Source organism: Phymastichus coffea, unplaced genomic scaffold (genome assembly GCF_024137745.1).
Source record: "Phymastichus coffea isolate CEN01 unplaced genomic scaffold, Cenicafe_Pcof_1.1 PCOF00191, whole genome shotgun sequence".
NCBI classification, from domain to species: Eukaryota; Metazoa; Arthropoda; class Insecta; order Hymenoptera; family Eulophidae; genus Phymastichus; species Phymastichus coffea.
Genome location: NW_026707002.1, coordinates 14,113 through 31,091, shown reverse-complemented (window position 1 = coordinate 31,091; position 16,979 = coordinate 14,113). Strand labels below are relative to the sequence as shown.

Below are 16,979 nucleotides of genomic sequence, written 5' to 3'. Positions count from 1 at the left end.
CTTGCGAATTCGAAAGAGGAAAGCGTGCATACGGAGACAGGCAGTTCGACAGTATCAACAGTCGTATCAATAGCATCCTATGGGAGACGCACTTTCATTTTCGAGGTACACATTTCTCAGAAGATTGCCAAAGAGCCATCCTCTATCTCAGTTTCGATTGCCGATGCAGTCATGCGTAACGCACTTTTCCGAGGAATGCCTTTGCCTCGTATATAACATATGCAATATCCTCGGCAGCGCACAAGTCAGTACGCGCGCGCGTTCTCGCTTTTTAATGCGCGCATGTATGCGTGTGTTGTGGGTGATTTACGATGACGAAACGCGGCGCGATACGCTTGTGCTGCTGCCGAGTGACGAATGAAATTCCCTCGATTCGGCAAGGGTAATCGAGAGGAAGCACTGATAGGCTTTGCCGAGGGCTTTTGTGAGACTTGAGAGAAACTGATCGTTTAATTTGGGAGGTGGGGACAAGCGCGCGCGGAATTCGACGTTGTTAAGGACATTATTAATGCTTTCAGACTACTCGCCGAGATCGTGCTCTTTTTTCATCAACTGTGTACGAATGTTATCGCGTCAGAAATGCAAGTTTGATCGCTGCCGCTTGGGAGCGGGCGCGTTTCGTCGGTATGGCATCGCGCTGCTTGAGGGCCGAATCCCGGCTCGGAAAAATTTTCAATCAACGGGAGCGATGCAAAAATTCCAATAAATATCGTGCTTCGTCGGCCAAAAGGTTGAAAGCACTTTTTCATCGAAACTTTGTCAAATTGTTTGAGCGGCTGTCGAGTAATTGGAATGAAAATAGTGAATAAAATAGAAGCAATTCGTGCGACTTAACGACCGTAGTATAGAGATGAGCCTTCGTTAAAGCAGCCCTCTCTCTTTATCTCTCGAACGCCCATAATATCGCAACAATAATTATTTGTTCCTCCCTCTCTTCCGCACAATCAATATCATCGCGCCAATCGGAGGTCATTATAGGCTCTAATGGCACACGAAATAATCATTGTAATAACAGTGACCGTACAGAGCCGAACGCATAATATAACCATCATAGCCGCGCTAGTTTCCCAAAAGCAACAATCACAAGTTGGCGACACTCGCTGTACTCATCAATATTCACGAAGTTCGAGCCCCGGGAGCCCGTCGCCAATGGAAATGAAGATCTGCGAGGGTAGGAGCGAAAGGCTCTTATCGTTTTGAAAAATTCACGCAATGGATTAACTCGCGTGCGGATTTTCGGATTGATTATTGTAATGCGAATGACGAGCCCGAATGCCGTGATTTTATTTATGAAGGTTATCTGTTTCAGAGAGGAAACTTGCGAGCCAAAGTGGTCGGACTCTAAGCTCCCGATGACAGAATAGGATTACAGTTTCGGCCGACGTCCTGACAAAGGAGCATGGGATTACTTATTAATTGATCGCTCTGTCTCTCTCTCTCTCGCTCTCTTCGGTACAAACTCTCTCTCTGTGAATAGACTGTGCAATGATTAATTAGATGATACGGTTGCTTTCAATCCACTTACTATAACTTCTGATTTATTTACCAGGCACGTTGAATGGACACGCATTGCTTCGTAAACATCTTCTATAACGTTTGGCGCTTTATTCAACTGACTTCTCTTCCGCGAAATTCAACGCGTCCAACTACACATCGAGTCGATTTCTCAGCAGCTGCAGTAAAGCTCGCGAGTGCGGAGAGCGGCAAGTAGAATGAGGTTAGCAGCACTTACTCCGATTGAAACGTTCTGTCTTCGCGTCACATAGAATTTTTCGAAATCCGTGCGCGAGCGTCTAAAACAAAACGCACTCGCGCGGAAAACAAAAGATGAGGCGGATGAATAATTCAATTGCATCTTGCGCTTTATCCCTTTTGCGCGGTGAGAGCCGTCGGTTCATTGCAGAGCTGAAATTTTTCCGTTGCGCGCGCCTCGATTATCTCGCGGTCTTGCGTTGCCGATGAGTAATAATGACCAAGCTCGAGCTATTAAAGACGGAATCACGCGAGACGCGCGCGCAAAAATATACGTCTATATTCTCGGGGGCTAATCGGGTCGCGCGGCACCTTTAACGAAGTTTCACTACGCCGAAAGGCTTTTAGAAGCTTTTAAAAAGTTTTAGCCATCGCAACCCCTCTCTGTTCTCTCTGCGCTGCGCCCCCAAGCCCCCGTTCGCACCGTGCGATACTTTCACAGTCCTGAGGGAGATCGATCGCCAAGTGACATACTGCAAATTATTGATTAAGCGAACGCTCGCTCGTCGCTATTCTTATCTCTCTCTCTCTCTCTCTCTCTCTCTCTCTCTCTCTCTCTCTCTCTCTCTCTCTCTCTCTCTCTCTCTCCCTCTCTTTCTTTCTCTTTTTTTTAAGGCAACTCGTTAAGTCGTGACCTCGTTGTTAAAAGCAGCGTAAATCGCGCTAAACGCATCCTGCGTAACAACTTGGCATTATAGAACGCTGTTACCATAAAGATATAGACGCGCTGCTGGTATTTTTTTTTTAATGAGACTACTCTGCATTAGCCCGCTAGTACGAGCGTAGTTTTCACGTGCGGATGCATGAAAGTGAGTTTCGCATCGCTTATTCATTGACGCGGCTGTACTCTAGTCCCCATGGCTTAGAAAGCCCCGAGCTTTCAGCGTTCCGGATTTGATAAAGCGACGTATATCTTTGAGTTGGCGCTGTTAATAATGTTCATAACGACGTGGTTTTTCGCGCCACTCTCCTTCAGGCAAGGAATAAATGCACGTTTATCGACAAATTGCGAGGTTATAAAGAGAAATAATAACAATCAACCCCTATCGCTCTCGAGCTGTCTACCATGCGACTAAAAAAGGAAAAAGGAAAAAGAAAATTCTTTCTCTTTTCGCCCAGCCGAAAATAATTAGAAATATTGAAATATCGATGCGCTTGTCGAACCCTTCTGGTTGGATATAGTAGTAAACGCATTGAAAAAGAGAAAGAGAAAAAGAAGGAGCAGAGAGGGCGATAAACGGCCAAGCGAATTCCAATATTTTATTTCCTTTCGCGAGAGCGAGCGAGAGAGAGAGAGAGAGAGAGAGAGAGATGTGTTCGTATAGCTTCGGAGAAAAAGTGGTGTACGTGGGCGCACGTATAATGCTCTCGGAAAATAAATAACGTCCGGCCTGCTCTCGCGCGTATAGATTAAAAACTTATTCTACCGCTTTCTCGTTCGAGTGGGATGAGCTTATTCTCTGCTTTTCTTTTTTTAAAAGCGTTAAACAGTAAAAAATCCGCTATGGAAGAACTGAGGGAGGAGGGAGATTGTTTTTTCATGGGGAGGTTTGTACCTGCTGTGTTTTCTGACATAATTGAAAGGCAGTTTTCCAGTTGTATAGCAGCAAGTCTGCTGCTATGAGAACACGCTGCTGTCGATAGTCAAACATTTGCGTGTTGTCTTTCAATATGCTTTGGCGATTGCAACCTTTTTATTATTTTTACGGGCAGATAGGATCGAAATCAAGTGGATTTTTAAAGTATCGATGTAAAAAAAAATTGAATGCCAATGCTTGTTTTTGTCCATCATTTCGGATTATTTTTCTTGTATGAATAAGACAAACTGAATATTAAAAGAATGGAAATCGAACATCAGCTTTTCGTCTAACCGAGCACTCCCCAATTACCTCAAGCGTGAGCTTCACCACCCTCGCCTAATTGCGCCGCGTAGTTGTAGCAGCGGTGGCCCGTCATAATTCGTTAGTAGCGAGACAACGTCGCGAGCCATTGATCAAAGTCGATAAACAGTCTGCGTCCACTTCCTTTCGTATTGCGCATACGCTCCTGTATGCCTTGCTGCCAGCAGGCCGCAAATGCCCCCCCGTCTCTCTCTCTCTCTCATTCCTCTGATACCACTCTCAAATCTCCTATCGCGTGTGTATGTGTCGCAAGTGTGGCAAACACATGTGGCGCACTCGCGTATATACGGCGACGAAGAGAAACGGGAGGCGTTACACTCTCACACTCTCGAGATATATGTGTTTTTCGTTTAATCCGATTATTTATCGCTGTAATCCACAGCCGCGCGGCCGCGCGTAAGACAAGTGTAATATCGATCTCCCCTCTCATCTGCAAATTGCGACGTTTAATAATCTCGACATAAGGACAATTGATTTGTTGCGTGGAGGTAGGCGTGCGCGAAATGTTTTCGGAGTTAATTATGTTGCTCTCATGTGGAAGTATTTCCTGCTGGTCGTTTTAATTATGTCGTTATTGATGGCTCTGCGGACGCGAGTGCGCAATGCCGAACATTGAATTATGGATATACTTTGGCTTTGTTATGCTGAATTTTTCTTTCGTAATATACCAATGTGAAATCTAATTACATATAACTGACATATAGCTCCATTAGTAACGAGGTTGCTTCTGAAAGCATTTTATTAACAACAAAGCGAATGTTGATTCAAATGGCTTTCGTGTTAACTATTGTAAAATGTTAATTATCGTTCGTTCCATTAGCACGCTTAATTAATGTCCAAACTTTCTTTTCAATTCCGAAAAAACCACACGTGCGCTCCATTAACGTATTTTAAAAAGTTATATTTTCTATAACCATTTTCATAATTTTGCAGCATACACACACACACACACATATACATTAATGAAATCACCTTTTTGACAGAAACTTTACGCCACAAAAAAAAGTTCGACTTTGGAATATGGCTGGGAATAAAACGTTACTTTGACAAATATTAATTCGGCAAAATTTCCATTACCATAGATAACCCACCCATATAAATCTTTTATCGCGTAACAATAAAAACGGATTTTCGCAGCCGGATCCGAATATTTTCCGTGACTGTTGCTAATATGGACCGTCGAGCGTGCGCGCTGAGCCATACTTTTTTTTTTATACGATTTGAATTTGGAATGCTTCGAGTGTATATTTGTTGCTCTCGTGTTATTCGGCAAATAAGCGAAAAAAATTCAATAGTAATACGCACGTAAGGGTCTAATCTCATGAATCACAGGATGTCGGTTTTATATATCGTAAATATCCGAGAAAAATGGTCAGAGTTCTTTCTCTCTTCCGCTGTTTTTAAGCGTACGATTTATGTTAATGATTATACGGAACCTTTAATTAACTTGCAACGGTATTTTTGTGAATTTATGCTGTTTGTTCATATTGTGCAAATAAACTCGAGAGTGGAGGAGAGGTGGAGTATCGAGCGGAAATTTCCGCTAATTAAAGCGCTGAAAAATGAGCGAAAATCGGTAACTGGGGCGGAAAAAGAGCCGTCAAACAACGTTAATTAATTATTTTTCTCGACACGCGAAAGTAAGAGCGAGAGAGAAGTCGACGCATAAATAATATGACGAAAATAAAAAAAGTTTGAGTTCTCTTGGGTGCTTTTTAAGAGTTACGTTGCTGCTGCTGCTCTTTAACCCATTAATAGCCTAAGTGTCCTCAATTTTCACTGATTTTGTATCAAATTTTTTTCTTATATTATTTGTATTTAAAAAATTGAGAAACACTATAACCAAGGTAAAATTTTATGCGCTTACAGAATATATGTCATTATAATTTATCTAACGTCCATGCTTAAAAAGTTAGAAACACTGGTTCATAATTTTTTAAACATAAACAAGTTTGATAAAACATAATGCCATATTCTCAAAGAGCATGCAATTTTATATCAGACATCATGTTTCTAATTATTTTTTAATACAATCAATAAAAGAAAAAATTGGAAAAGAAGTCAGTGACAATTAAAAACATCTGGGCCTGGATGGAGCTAATTTATCACTGCGGCGGCATTTCTGTAAAATTTTTCTAAATGCTTGTGGTATTATTATTTTTCAAACGTAAGAACTTACATTTTAATTCTTTTTTCTAGATAAATTATTTTATTTTTAATTTCGTTTATAATTGCTTGATTTACGATGATATGCAAATGATTAGTAATGACCATAAACATGAAATTGAAAAATTGTATATATACACTTTTTTTTAATAAACTATCGTGAGAAATTTATTTAGAAATAGATTTAGAATTGTCGTTGGTATTTATAGTGAGTACAAGTTATGTGTCTGCAACTAAGCAATGAGAAAAGAATACTTTGAAAGAATTAATAAACAAGCTATTTAGAAAATATCGTGATTTAACTTCTTTAGCTCATCCTTTTTGACAGACAATCTTATCTTTCAATAAAATTTGTTAACATTTTAAGCTTCAATAATACCTTGCAATAACAGTGACTTAATTAAATCTTAATTGAATCTTAATTAAGATCTCGGAACTAAATACGATAATTAATCTGTCATAATGCATTATACATTAGCTCTAACAAAAAAAAATTCCTTACAATCACAAGATAACGTTGCCACGTACTTACAAATTTACTCTCTCATAAACCAAAAAAAAAAATTCTGCGCACAAAAAAGTTGAAGGTAGTTTCTTACGAGACAATCACCTTCAGAAATTTGTACAAAGCGTTACATCAAGGAAAAAAACCTCGCCACGACAATCCGTTCCATCTCGAAACTATATCCATCCATCCTGCGGGGACCTTCATATTTTTTTGCGCGCACGTCGCGTGCTCAACACATGCGAAGAAAAAGAGCGAGCGAGAGAGAAAACCACCCGTGTCGCCAGCCGTTCGCTCGGTAACATATGGTCTATTAGAACTAATAATAGAGACTGCGATGATGAGCTCAGCCGCTCACTGATGTATATTTCTTTTTTTTCGGAATTGAAGCACACGAATGATTTGTGGAGTGTTGCTTGATTTGATGTGCCATCTACATTTTTTCAGAGTGATTTATTTGGCCGATGCGATGAGGCTTATACTTCAAACAGCTTTTTTCAATATTCAAAAACGGATCGTTGGAAAATAGTTGTTTTAGTGTTTCATAAGTCGATTTTCTAAACTTTATATAAATATTAGAATTATCCGTGTCATTGAAATGTATTTCGAACCAGTTATTCTGACAAACTTTCATAAGGGAAAGTCCGTTATAGTTACAGAACAATTTTGATAGTGCAAAAGTTTGATCACAGTGCGGAAGTGATACTTGTTACAATACTGCAATGCTACATAGTCACATGTAAACCGAGTTATGCAAATTAACTTCGCTAAAAATATGTCCTCGACATTGCGTTTTTCTCATGAACTGTCGATGAGAATTCGCAAAAGAAAAATTTATTTGCTCTAATTGATTTCGTTTGGCGTAACAAAATGCTCCATTTCATCAATCGAATATTTTGATCCGGATCGCAGTTTCACTCCCCCTCCCTCTTTCTGTTTCATTCTTTCTCTCTTACATCTGATTAGTAAAGTCGATAATTACGCTTATCGCTTCTACAAAACTGTTGGAAAGCTTGGTAAATTGATGTAACAATAGAGAACCAAGCTAATAATAACGCTGGAGGCTGGCGCTCGCCAACGTAAAAATAACAATGAACCAGTTAAGTGTAAAATCATGTAAATCCCCAAGAGATATATTGATCTACCTTTGCCCAAGAGACTCTTTCTTTGCGTGTGTGCTTGTTGGCTAATTAAGTCTTAATACGAAATTAAATTGCTGTCTCTCGCGTGGCTATTTTCTTCGCAGCTTTTATTAGACGCTTGCGGCCAACCATTTCCTACGCTCGTTCCAGTTTTCTCAGCAACACCCGCTACTGTCGGTTAATGCGCCTTTTAGCGCTGCGGATTGTTCGTGGCTCGTTACAGCGCATGATTAATGGATCTGATTCTTCGGGATTTCGCGTTTGCTACTTGAGATAAAGCTCGATTATTTGCCAGCTGGCGGTACACTAAGATATTTGAATTTGATATTGGGAGCGAGGTCTTAATCATTTCATTGAATTGTCATTTCAAATCTATTTAATTGCATCTGAAAGTAAGAATGTCATTAGTATCAGTAGATCAACTGTATGTAAGTTTCTGAAATATCTATCTCGACTTAGCTTGACGTGCGAAATTCAATAACAGATACAGAACGTTTATGAAACAGAAAATACAATCAATGATTTACAGTACTCTACTTTACATAATCACGCAGATGTTAATTATTTCATACTTATCATTTTCTAATAGCAAGCGCAAAGCAGACAATTTATATTAAGCTTACACCTGCAGGCTCAACTCAAATAATCATGACAGATCTCGCATCGCCAATGAAAAAAAAAGCCGTGATTGCTCAGAATTACCGACAAGCAGAAAAGTCAAACATGTAGCAGTAAGGTAAGAGTAAACGCGTCAGAGCGTAAAACTAACCGAATGATAAATGACAGAGAGAGAGTGTGTGAGAGAGAGAGAGAGAGTGCAGTGCGTATAGATATAGTTGCCAGGACAAGCTGCAGCGCCTGGATCTTGATGCACGAACATTTACAAGTTGCCGCGCGTATATACGATTTCGTGTAGACACAAGGTTGAGAGTTTGACGCCTCTGCTCTAGTCGTGTAAATCAGTCCGCTTTCGCCTCGACATGGTGGATCGACTATCTTGTTTCGCTTCTTAATGAAACGACGCCGACGAGAGCCAGATAAATAATAACTTTCCGAGCGCGTCTTCTCATTAGCGACACGACAGAGAAAGTCAGTCATCGTTTGCTCAGACCCTCTTGACGTGCGTATACGCGTATGCGACTGTTGAGCTTGCAACAAGATTGATGGTTTGACTGTTTCTTTCTCCTCTATATTTATTTTTTTTTATTTTGGGCGTGAAATTTTGAGGGTCGGGATTTGAATAATGATTTCCGCGCGACGCACAGGCGACTCTGATTGCTTATGTTGTTGATGATTGTCGAGTGAGTGAAAAGTGTGATCGATCGCTACACGCGTCATTATATCACCCTGGCAACCGTACAGTTTACATGTAAAAATTCTATCATTGCAGGTTCAAGGGATAGCGTGGTTAAGTTGATTTCTAAAAATGGAATATTAATAATTTTTATGAAACTACTGGAACGATTGAGCAGTTCGATTTGAGGAAAACCCGTATTCTCGTCCAGCTTTCTTAACGTTGATATGAACGATAAAGCCACAATTCCTTTCACACCTTAGCACGTCGAGACAGCAAATTTCACAGAGTGTATACGCTTTTGCGTAGGAGAAGGAGAAGCATCTCGTCAGATTTATTAAATAATTCACAGCAAGAGCAGGAGCAGCAGCAGCAGCAGCAGCGCATCTCCCTCTGCGTGCTTTTACGGCAGTAGCAGCGGCAGTAGCGCGATTGTATGGAAATAGAAGCGTCTACAGCAGGCGAAGAGGTTTGCTGCTGTCTGTTTGCTCGTGGCGTCGCGCTGTTTGTGTTTGTCCTCGTCGCCGTGGCGCGCGGCGCAGTCTTACAGAATATCGAGCGCGGGATTAGAGCGGCGCACACGCGAGAGGATAGTTTAACGAAGGTGTCGCACAGGCGCAAGCCTACTATGCTCTCACATCGCTTTCAAACGCGCGCGGACGCCTCTTGCTCAGGACACCTTGGTCGGCTGACGGCGCTCTCGCGTCAGCTACAATTACCAACGAGTTTGGGACGCCACATGTTTGCGATGTGTCGTGATTCGACGACGGCTTGGTTGTAATCGACGCATGCTTTTTATGGAATTTTGGCGTTTGATCGAGTTCCGTAGAGCTGTTATTTCCGCAAAGAAATCGAGTATCTGTCAAAATTAATAAGTGGCATCGAGTATATGACGTTTTCCATTTATTTTATTGACAGTTGCAAGTGCAAAATCATTTTCGACAGATTTGAAACTAAAATTTTCCTTTCGACTAGTTTGTTGCTTCGTCCAAATTACATTAATCGACTCACCGATACTCCATTCGTAACACGTCCAATTATCGTAGCCGCTATAATGCACGACAATTTTAATGCTATTTAATGCACGAGTATAATTTGAAAACTAATGAATTATTGCAAAGTTCATTTAGGAAAAAGCAATAATTGAGAGCATAAATCAAGAATGAGGCGAGCTGATTGAATTGGATTTTATTTCCTTGCTAGCTAATTAAATGGGCAAGAGAAAGAGATGATACTCGAAAAGCAAGCTGATAATTTAATGTTCGCCAACCTATATATATTCATCAGAATTCCAATTAAATTTTGATTATCTGTGTTTTCGTTAGAGGATGCACGCGCATATTATAGCACATGCCCTAAATTGTAACATTCAAAAGTAGGTTGCGCTAGATACGCACGATTTAACAGAGGAGTTTGTTAGTGGCATGAATTTTCGCTGGACGTTTTTTCCCTTCTATGCGCTTGTCTGTTACTAATCCAATACGTCGAGTACGTAGGAATGTATGAACGCTGATTAATTTCTTTAAAAAATACGCCGAAAAGCAGGATCACGTCATTAACGAAAAAAGGATTCCCCTCGCGGGTTGAAAATAAAACCCACAGATAGTGCGTCTTTTTTTTTTTTTTTTCTTCACGCCGCCGTGGTATTTGAGACACAATGCGGTTCGCTGGCTTTTGTTATGAGAAGGTTTGGTTTTATACTTTGGATTTTTGACGTTCTGAGCACGAACTTGATTGAGAATTTAATTCGTGCCTTGGGCATTTTATGGTCCCGGGTCCCGCGATTTTATTGGCTGTTTGCGAGTTTGATACGGTTGATTAACTTTCGAGTGGATCGTTCCACTGTATTCATGCTTGCAGATTGAATAGCTTTTTTTTATAGGGCGCCTGGGATGTTTGGCGACTTGATTAAATTTTCTGATATTTTTTTATTTAGTGTGTATTAGTTTCGATTGAAAGTTTTAAAAGCTCCTTCATTATTACACAAACGCTTTTTCTTCTTTATTTCCCGCATTAAGTTTGAAAATTATTTTTTTCTATGAAAACAGTTAATGCATCGAAAACTCATCCGCATTCCATTAATTTTTCAGCGTCAACATTTTTTTTCTTTCTTTCTATTTACACTCTAAATTCTAATGGGAGAATTCATTTTCACTGCCGACTCATCAGGAAACTATTAACTTTTACGAATACAATATAGTAGCAGTGAACTTTCTATTTTACGTTTCCTCAGCCCCGAAACTTATCATGCAGCACCCTCCGATACAAACTTTCACTTACGACTCACGGCGCGTGATTAGTTGAGCGTAAAATGATCTCCGACGTGCTCTTCGAGATTAATAAAGAGAAAAAGTAGACAAAAAATAAAAGACCATGGACCCTCTTTAAAACTTTCTTTTTTTTCGTTTGTTTGTTTAAAAGTAAAAAAATACCAGGGGTGCGAGGTTTCTGGGATGTCTTCCATCACATAGCCGTATAATTAATAACGTGCGCACGAAATTATCGATAGACGACTCCCGGAAAAAAACATAAACCGTGCGGCAATTAGTAAAGCTTTTTTACAAGGGTGGGTGTGCGTGGTGCTTTTTTTCGGGGCCGCGGTATGCAAACACTTTGGGGAAACCGAAGACAAACTGTGTCTCTAATTCTCCAGTGAAACTTGCTAATGAGTCTCGTTGTCTGACGTGAGTAGTCGCTTTGTTATTTCTAAAACAAAATCTATCTTCACGGTACGTTAACATATATTTCAAGAGTTTTCTAACAAAAAACAATGACGTAAGAAAGTTACTATCGACAAAAATATCCGCCCCACCCCTCCTCACATCTCGCACAAAACTTTAAAATCGAGTTTTACCGCATCGCGGGCACATTGATTTACTAGTCTTGATTAAATCTCGCGAGCGCGAGTAATGTCCGCAAGAAACGTCGATCGATCAATCAAAATCCATTGTAGCGACGCAGACGAATGGCCCAATATTCGAGCGCACGTCCGAAAAATTCAAAATGCCAATTCGATCCGGCCAAAGACGCGACACTTTGTCACAGTCAAACAGTGTGAGAAAAAGGGAGAGAGAAGAGCTAAGTATGCGACGGAGAAGGCCATTTGTCTCTTTGCAAGAGCAGCACGTCATTCCGCAAACGGAATTCGTCGAGTATTTCTCAGTGCACACTTTGAACGTCTGGCATTTCTAGTTCGACTTTGTTCCACGCGCTACCGCCAGCCAGTAGTAGTAGCTACCAAGTCGACTGTCGATCAAGTTCGGTTTTCCAAGCCAGCTATTATTTCTGCCTTTCGTTAACTGCTTCGATTTGGTAGTTGGTTAATTGTTCCAGATAATACTCTCGTCGAAATAGCAACGTCAAGTTTAATTTTCCTGCAGTGTATTCGAGCGAATAAGTGCTTCTTTATAAGAAAATAAAAGCCAGCAACACTCATCTTGAAAGTTTGATACGTCAGTCAGGCCAGCCGAGAAACAACTTTGCTAATTATTAAAAAGCCGATTTCAGAGAATTAACACGTCGTATTACTTCAAGTCTTTCTCTTTCTGTGAGATTTCATCAAGTCGAATAAATATTCTCAAGATTCTTAATTCATTGGCTGGAAAAATGCTGCCGCGCAAGAGATCAAATTCTTAAATCTGCTTGGATTGTCATGGTTTATTTTTCGCCCTCCTTTTATTTCTCCGGACTACGTGGCCATCGCATTATGTTTATCCTGTAATTTCATTTGAAACACGTAAATGCTTGTTCATCTTTTAGTTGAAACACGTTTTCTTTTATAATCTGAAATAACTTGATTTTGCGACTTTTCTATAACTTCTTAACCTGTTAACCGGGGAAATCGCTTTCTAATTACGCAACATATAACGGGCGCGTCCTTTTCTACTAAGACGTGTATGAATGACGTATTACCATAGTAGTAGTAAAATATACGTCCCGCTCGTTCCAGGGCGCAATATAAATATCGAGGGCGTATTCATATGTCCTACCCATACCCGATATTGTTTACTTTTGACGTATTTATACGTCCCGCTTGGTTAACAGGTTAATTACTCTCGTTTCTTAAAATTTATAGGCGAAACTTCATTTTTCAGTGTAATTCAATCGATTAATTTATTCAAGGTAAAGGTCAAATTCAATGATTATCTTTATTGATCTATCGTATTATATATAGATTTATCGTGATGAAATCAAGTGTTATTAATGAGATTCACTGAAATATCACAATCACAAAGTGTAAAAAGAAACATGACGTGCTAATGAGGAAGCCAAGGATAGCAGAGCAAGTTAGCCTAGAAACAAGGCTTCTACAGAACTCTCGACGTTGTCTCACATTCAAACATTAGTGGTGAGAAACTCACGGTGGCGACGGTAGCGACGACGGCGGTGGTCTCCGCGGACTTCTCACAGAGTCAAAGAGCCGAAATTGCAAGAGAAAGAAAAACAGATTAATTACGTCTATCGCTCATGGGAATTCTCCGGGTAGGTACGCCAACATCAACTATGCACAACTCGCATTTGTCGCTGTTTGCGGCACTACACCAGCACAATGCACAATACGAGAAAGGGATTACGTACGCCAGATGAAAATACCACCAAGATTTCTTTCTTCGGTATAACGAATGCAAGTTTCTTTTTTCAGTCAAGAAAAGAATCTTGTTTAACGTAGCGGAATTATTCGGCCTCATTACGGAAGCTCTTCTTTCGCGGTTATTTTTTTTTTCTAAACCATTATTTTTCCGGGTGCTGTATTTTTTACTTGTCTTTACTCGTCTCTCCAACTACTACCGCTAGAGCACACGATCACCTTCTAAAGAGCAAGAGAGTTTGAGGAAAATTTTCCCGCGATGCTGTGCTCTTTTGACTGTTCGAATTTGCCCAAGAATACCCAGAAGTGGATTGTACTTTAAGGGCTTCATTTGCTGCTTCTGCTGCTTGCCTTCTTGGTTAATTCATTCGAGGGTGGAATTTCTCGGAAGCGAAGAGCTTCTTTTAGTTATTGAAAGATTTTATCGATTAAATATTTGCTAAAAACGTTTATTGCAGTCGATGGAAAATGAAAAGCTTATATGCAGTCAATGAACTGTTCATAACCGTGAAACAAGAATTCTCGGAAAAAGATGTGAAAGTGTGTTGGATCAATTATTTCATAGAACATACATAGTCGGCTATCCAACAGTTACGAAATACTCATTGACACACAAAGAGGAACCAAAGAAAAAATGTTTCAGCGCTCGAAAGCCTCTCACGCACCCGAATCATTCTCCCCGGACAGAGTAGACAAAACGAATGCGGTGAATTGAAATTCTCTCAAGTCTCTCTCTCTCTCTCAGCAAGTAACACATTGCTGGAAAAGGGACGAAAAGTCCGCTCCGCGCGCACATGTGCAGGATGGGGTGAATTTAATTTATTACGCCTCGGACACGAGTGGCCTTGCGTAAGCCGCGCTTAAAGAAGATAAGAGGATGTAAGTATAGGAATGGAATTTCGTCTCTCTCTCTCTCTCTCTCTTTCTCTCTCTAACGCGCTTTAGCCTCATTATCATAAGTACGACGCTGTGTGCGAGCGTTAATTGGCGAGCAATTATAATAGAAAATTGGTAGCAGGCGAGTCTCGTTTGTTCAAAATTGCTCGCGCGCACTCCCCATCGTTTGTTTATTGACGGCGTATCGGAGACCCGGAGAAAAAAAAAGTTAATAAGCGGGCTGGGGCGAACAATTAAAAGTCGTCGTTGTCGCTTGCGTTGACCGATAAGCCGATTAAAGGGGTAAGAGGAGAGTTCTCGTCGTTGCGCGCGCGCGAATTTGACACGTGTGTGCATACGGTCACGCGAGCCGCCCATTAAAATTCGATCAGATAATCTTATTTGCTCTACGATTAGGGGTCCACCACCAACGCGCTCTCTCTCTCTCTCTCTCTCTCTCTCTCTCTCTCTCTGCCACCTACGCGACGAGCATAAATTTCAGGCCGATTAATATTTTCGCTTGTAATGCTTCCGAGGAAGCTTTTGTTGCCTTTTTTATGCTACGAACCTCAAGGGGTTCTACGTCAAAGTACGTCGAGGGTAGCTGGTTTTCGTTGAATTTTCTGATGAACCTTTGTCTTATTTTCTTTTTATCGGAGTAGGATGCTATTCAAGTAGCATATTGTTTTTTTATGCATCTCTTTAGTAAATAAAACATTTGACGTCCAAGAAGCAAGAGTCGTTAAGTTAAGCGATAAAAGTTTATGGCAACAGACAACTGACCTGTGGTGCGCGCACTGTAGGCGCGTCCGTGTGCCGCCGCGATTATCAGAAGCAGCAGCAGTGCACGTGACAAGCTCGAGGACGGCATCTTTCCTCGCTCTCGAGCGATGGGGAAGAAAGGGGGATTGGCAAACACTAGCCGAAACCCCTCATCATCGTTTTCCACCTGGAATACAGAAAAAAATTAAAACGATCATTTTCACAATTCTCGACATTTCCATTTGCATTTTCTATGATATTGAACGATGTTCGTTTTACATCGGAGTATAATTTGACTGCCCTTTGATAGCCATTGTAACTTTATTGAGTTTTCGAGCGTGTGGTGGATATTCAATAGTTCCAGCGGCAAAACGACCAATCTACGTTCATTGCTGATTGTAAAAGTTAAGAAACCTAGTGGACAAACGTATTCCTCACGGAGTCCACCGAGCCAATTTCGAACAATATCCACCGATAGCATTCATTTGATAGAATTCCAAAGAATGGGCAGACAGCCGAAAGATAGAATTTGGCGTGTCGCGACAAACAATTGAAATGTTCAGCAGTTTCGCGAAGGCTTCGCAGCGAAGAATGAAAAGTTAACGAGTCCTTTCTACTGATTGCCAAGGCAAGTAAGGCTGGCGCGTCGAGACACAGCAAACCATACCTTTGACGAAGAAGAGAGAGGAAGCTCCTTGGAGTCAAAGCTAATTGCCAGGGTGGGTCGGTAATGACGGCCCGCGGGAGAGAGAAGAAAAGGGCTTGATTAGTATTTTTCCGAAAAAAAAGAAAGAAAATTTCGGCGCTTTGCCAATTCTCCTCCTTCCCTCGAGGCATCGCAGCTTTTGTCTCTCTGTATAGATCCCTGGAAATTCACCGCGGCAGATCGATTAATCCTCTCTCTCTCTCTCTCTGTCCAAACAATTATCTCCGCGGCTGCATTTATCAAATTAATAGGCGGAGCGCAGGTAAAAGAGAGCTGCCGTGCAAAAGGCTTTAATTAGCGGGCGAGCGACGCACGGCTGCGTCGTCCCTTTTATATCAGCCTGGCGACGTCGACGCGCGCGCGAGCTTTTATTTCGGACGAACTCTGCGCGAGCGCGGCTATTAACTGGCGTTGTTATAGGTGGTTATTGATTTCACGTTTAATTGCGCAACTCGCTACACCGCAAATTTTAATTATCAACGATACCGACTATCTTGCGATATTATATTTCTGGTTCTCTCGTCGGCGAGGTAATTAGCAGCGATGGATCGCAGCGGAAACATTTTCACCGTATTACCCGATTGGAATTGCGTTTTTAGCGCGCTGCAAAAAGGACGTGTGTAACCTACTGAGGGATTACCGCGAGTGTGGGATTTGATTGAACGAATCTCTTATTCGCGAAAATACTCTGAATGACGTGGCATATGCGCGCATTAAATTTTCTGTAGCGATGATTTTTTGTTGAGCTTCATTTTTTGATATAAATTTGTAAAAGCGGAACGAGAGTATGCCGAGTTGTCGTTCAAAAGGAATGAAAGGTATTTCGATGTCGTACATTAATGTTTCGATACTCAACGGCAAAAGCTCCTGCGAAATTCGGAAATAACGCAACGTTTATTCGAGCACAAAAAGAGTAGCATTATGTTTCTTTGCGTGCATTCACTGTCGTAAAATGCATATCCGTAAAGAGAAAATAAAAGTAACGCGCCTCATTTTCCAAATGGAAAATTCAAACGGCCGCAAGAATCCCACTGAATGGAGAATAAATAAGCTCGAGGCAAAAGAGCCGTGCCTATATACATACATATATATACACATATATACCTCCACGCTTCATGACAATAGGCAAATGCCGCTCGTTTGCAGCGATTTTTCATTCTTAAAAACCACGCGCGCTCCATCGATCCGACCTCCTCCTGCGCTGGAAGCAAGACTTTTACTCGTACCTGTTGATACAGCGGCACCACCGTTGCCGGTTTTTTTCCTAGACGCGCATGTTTGTTTTTG

The 16,979-nt window shown here is 41.1% G+C and overlaps 1 protein-coding gene across 1 annotated transcript in view; it reads right to left on the bottom strand.

The window, feature by feature from the left end:
- The window catches only part of LOC131673687 (uncharacterized), a 78,701-nt gene extending 63,536 nt beyond the window's left edge, over positions 1-15,165 (bottom strand). Inside the window, exon 1 of the mRNA XM_058951875.1 lies at positions 15,008-15,165. Within this exon, the coding sequence (XP_058807858.1) occupies positions 15,008-15,095 (88 nt within the window). The 5' untranslated portion in view covers positions 15,096-15,165. The remainder of the gene's footprint in view (positions 1-15,007) is intronic.
- Positions 15,166-16,979: the final 1,814 nt, after the last annotated feature.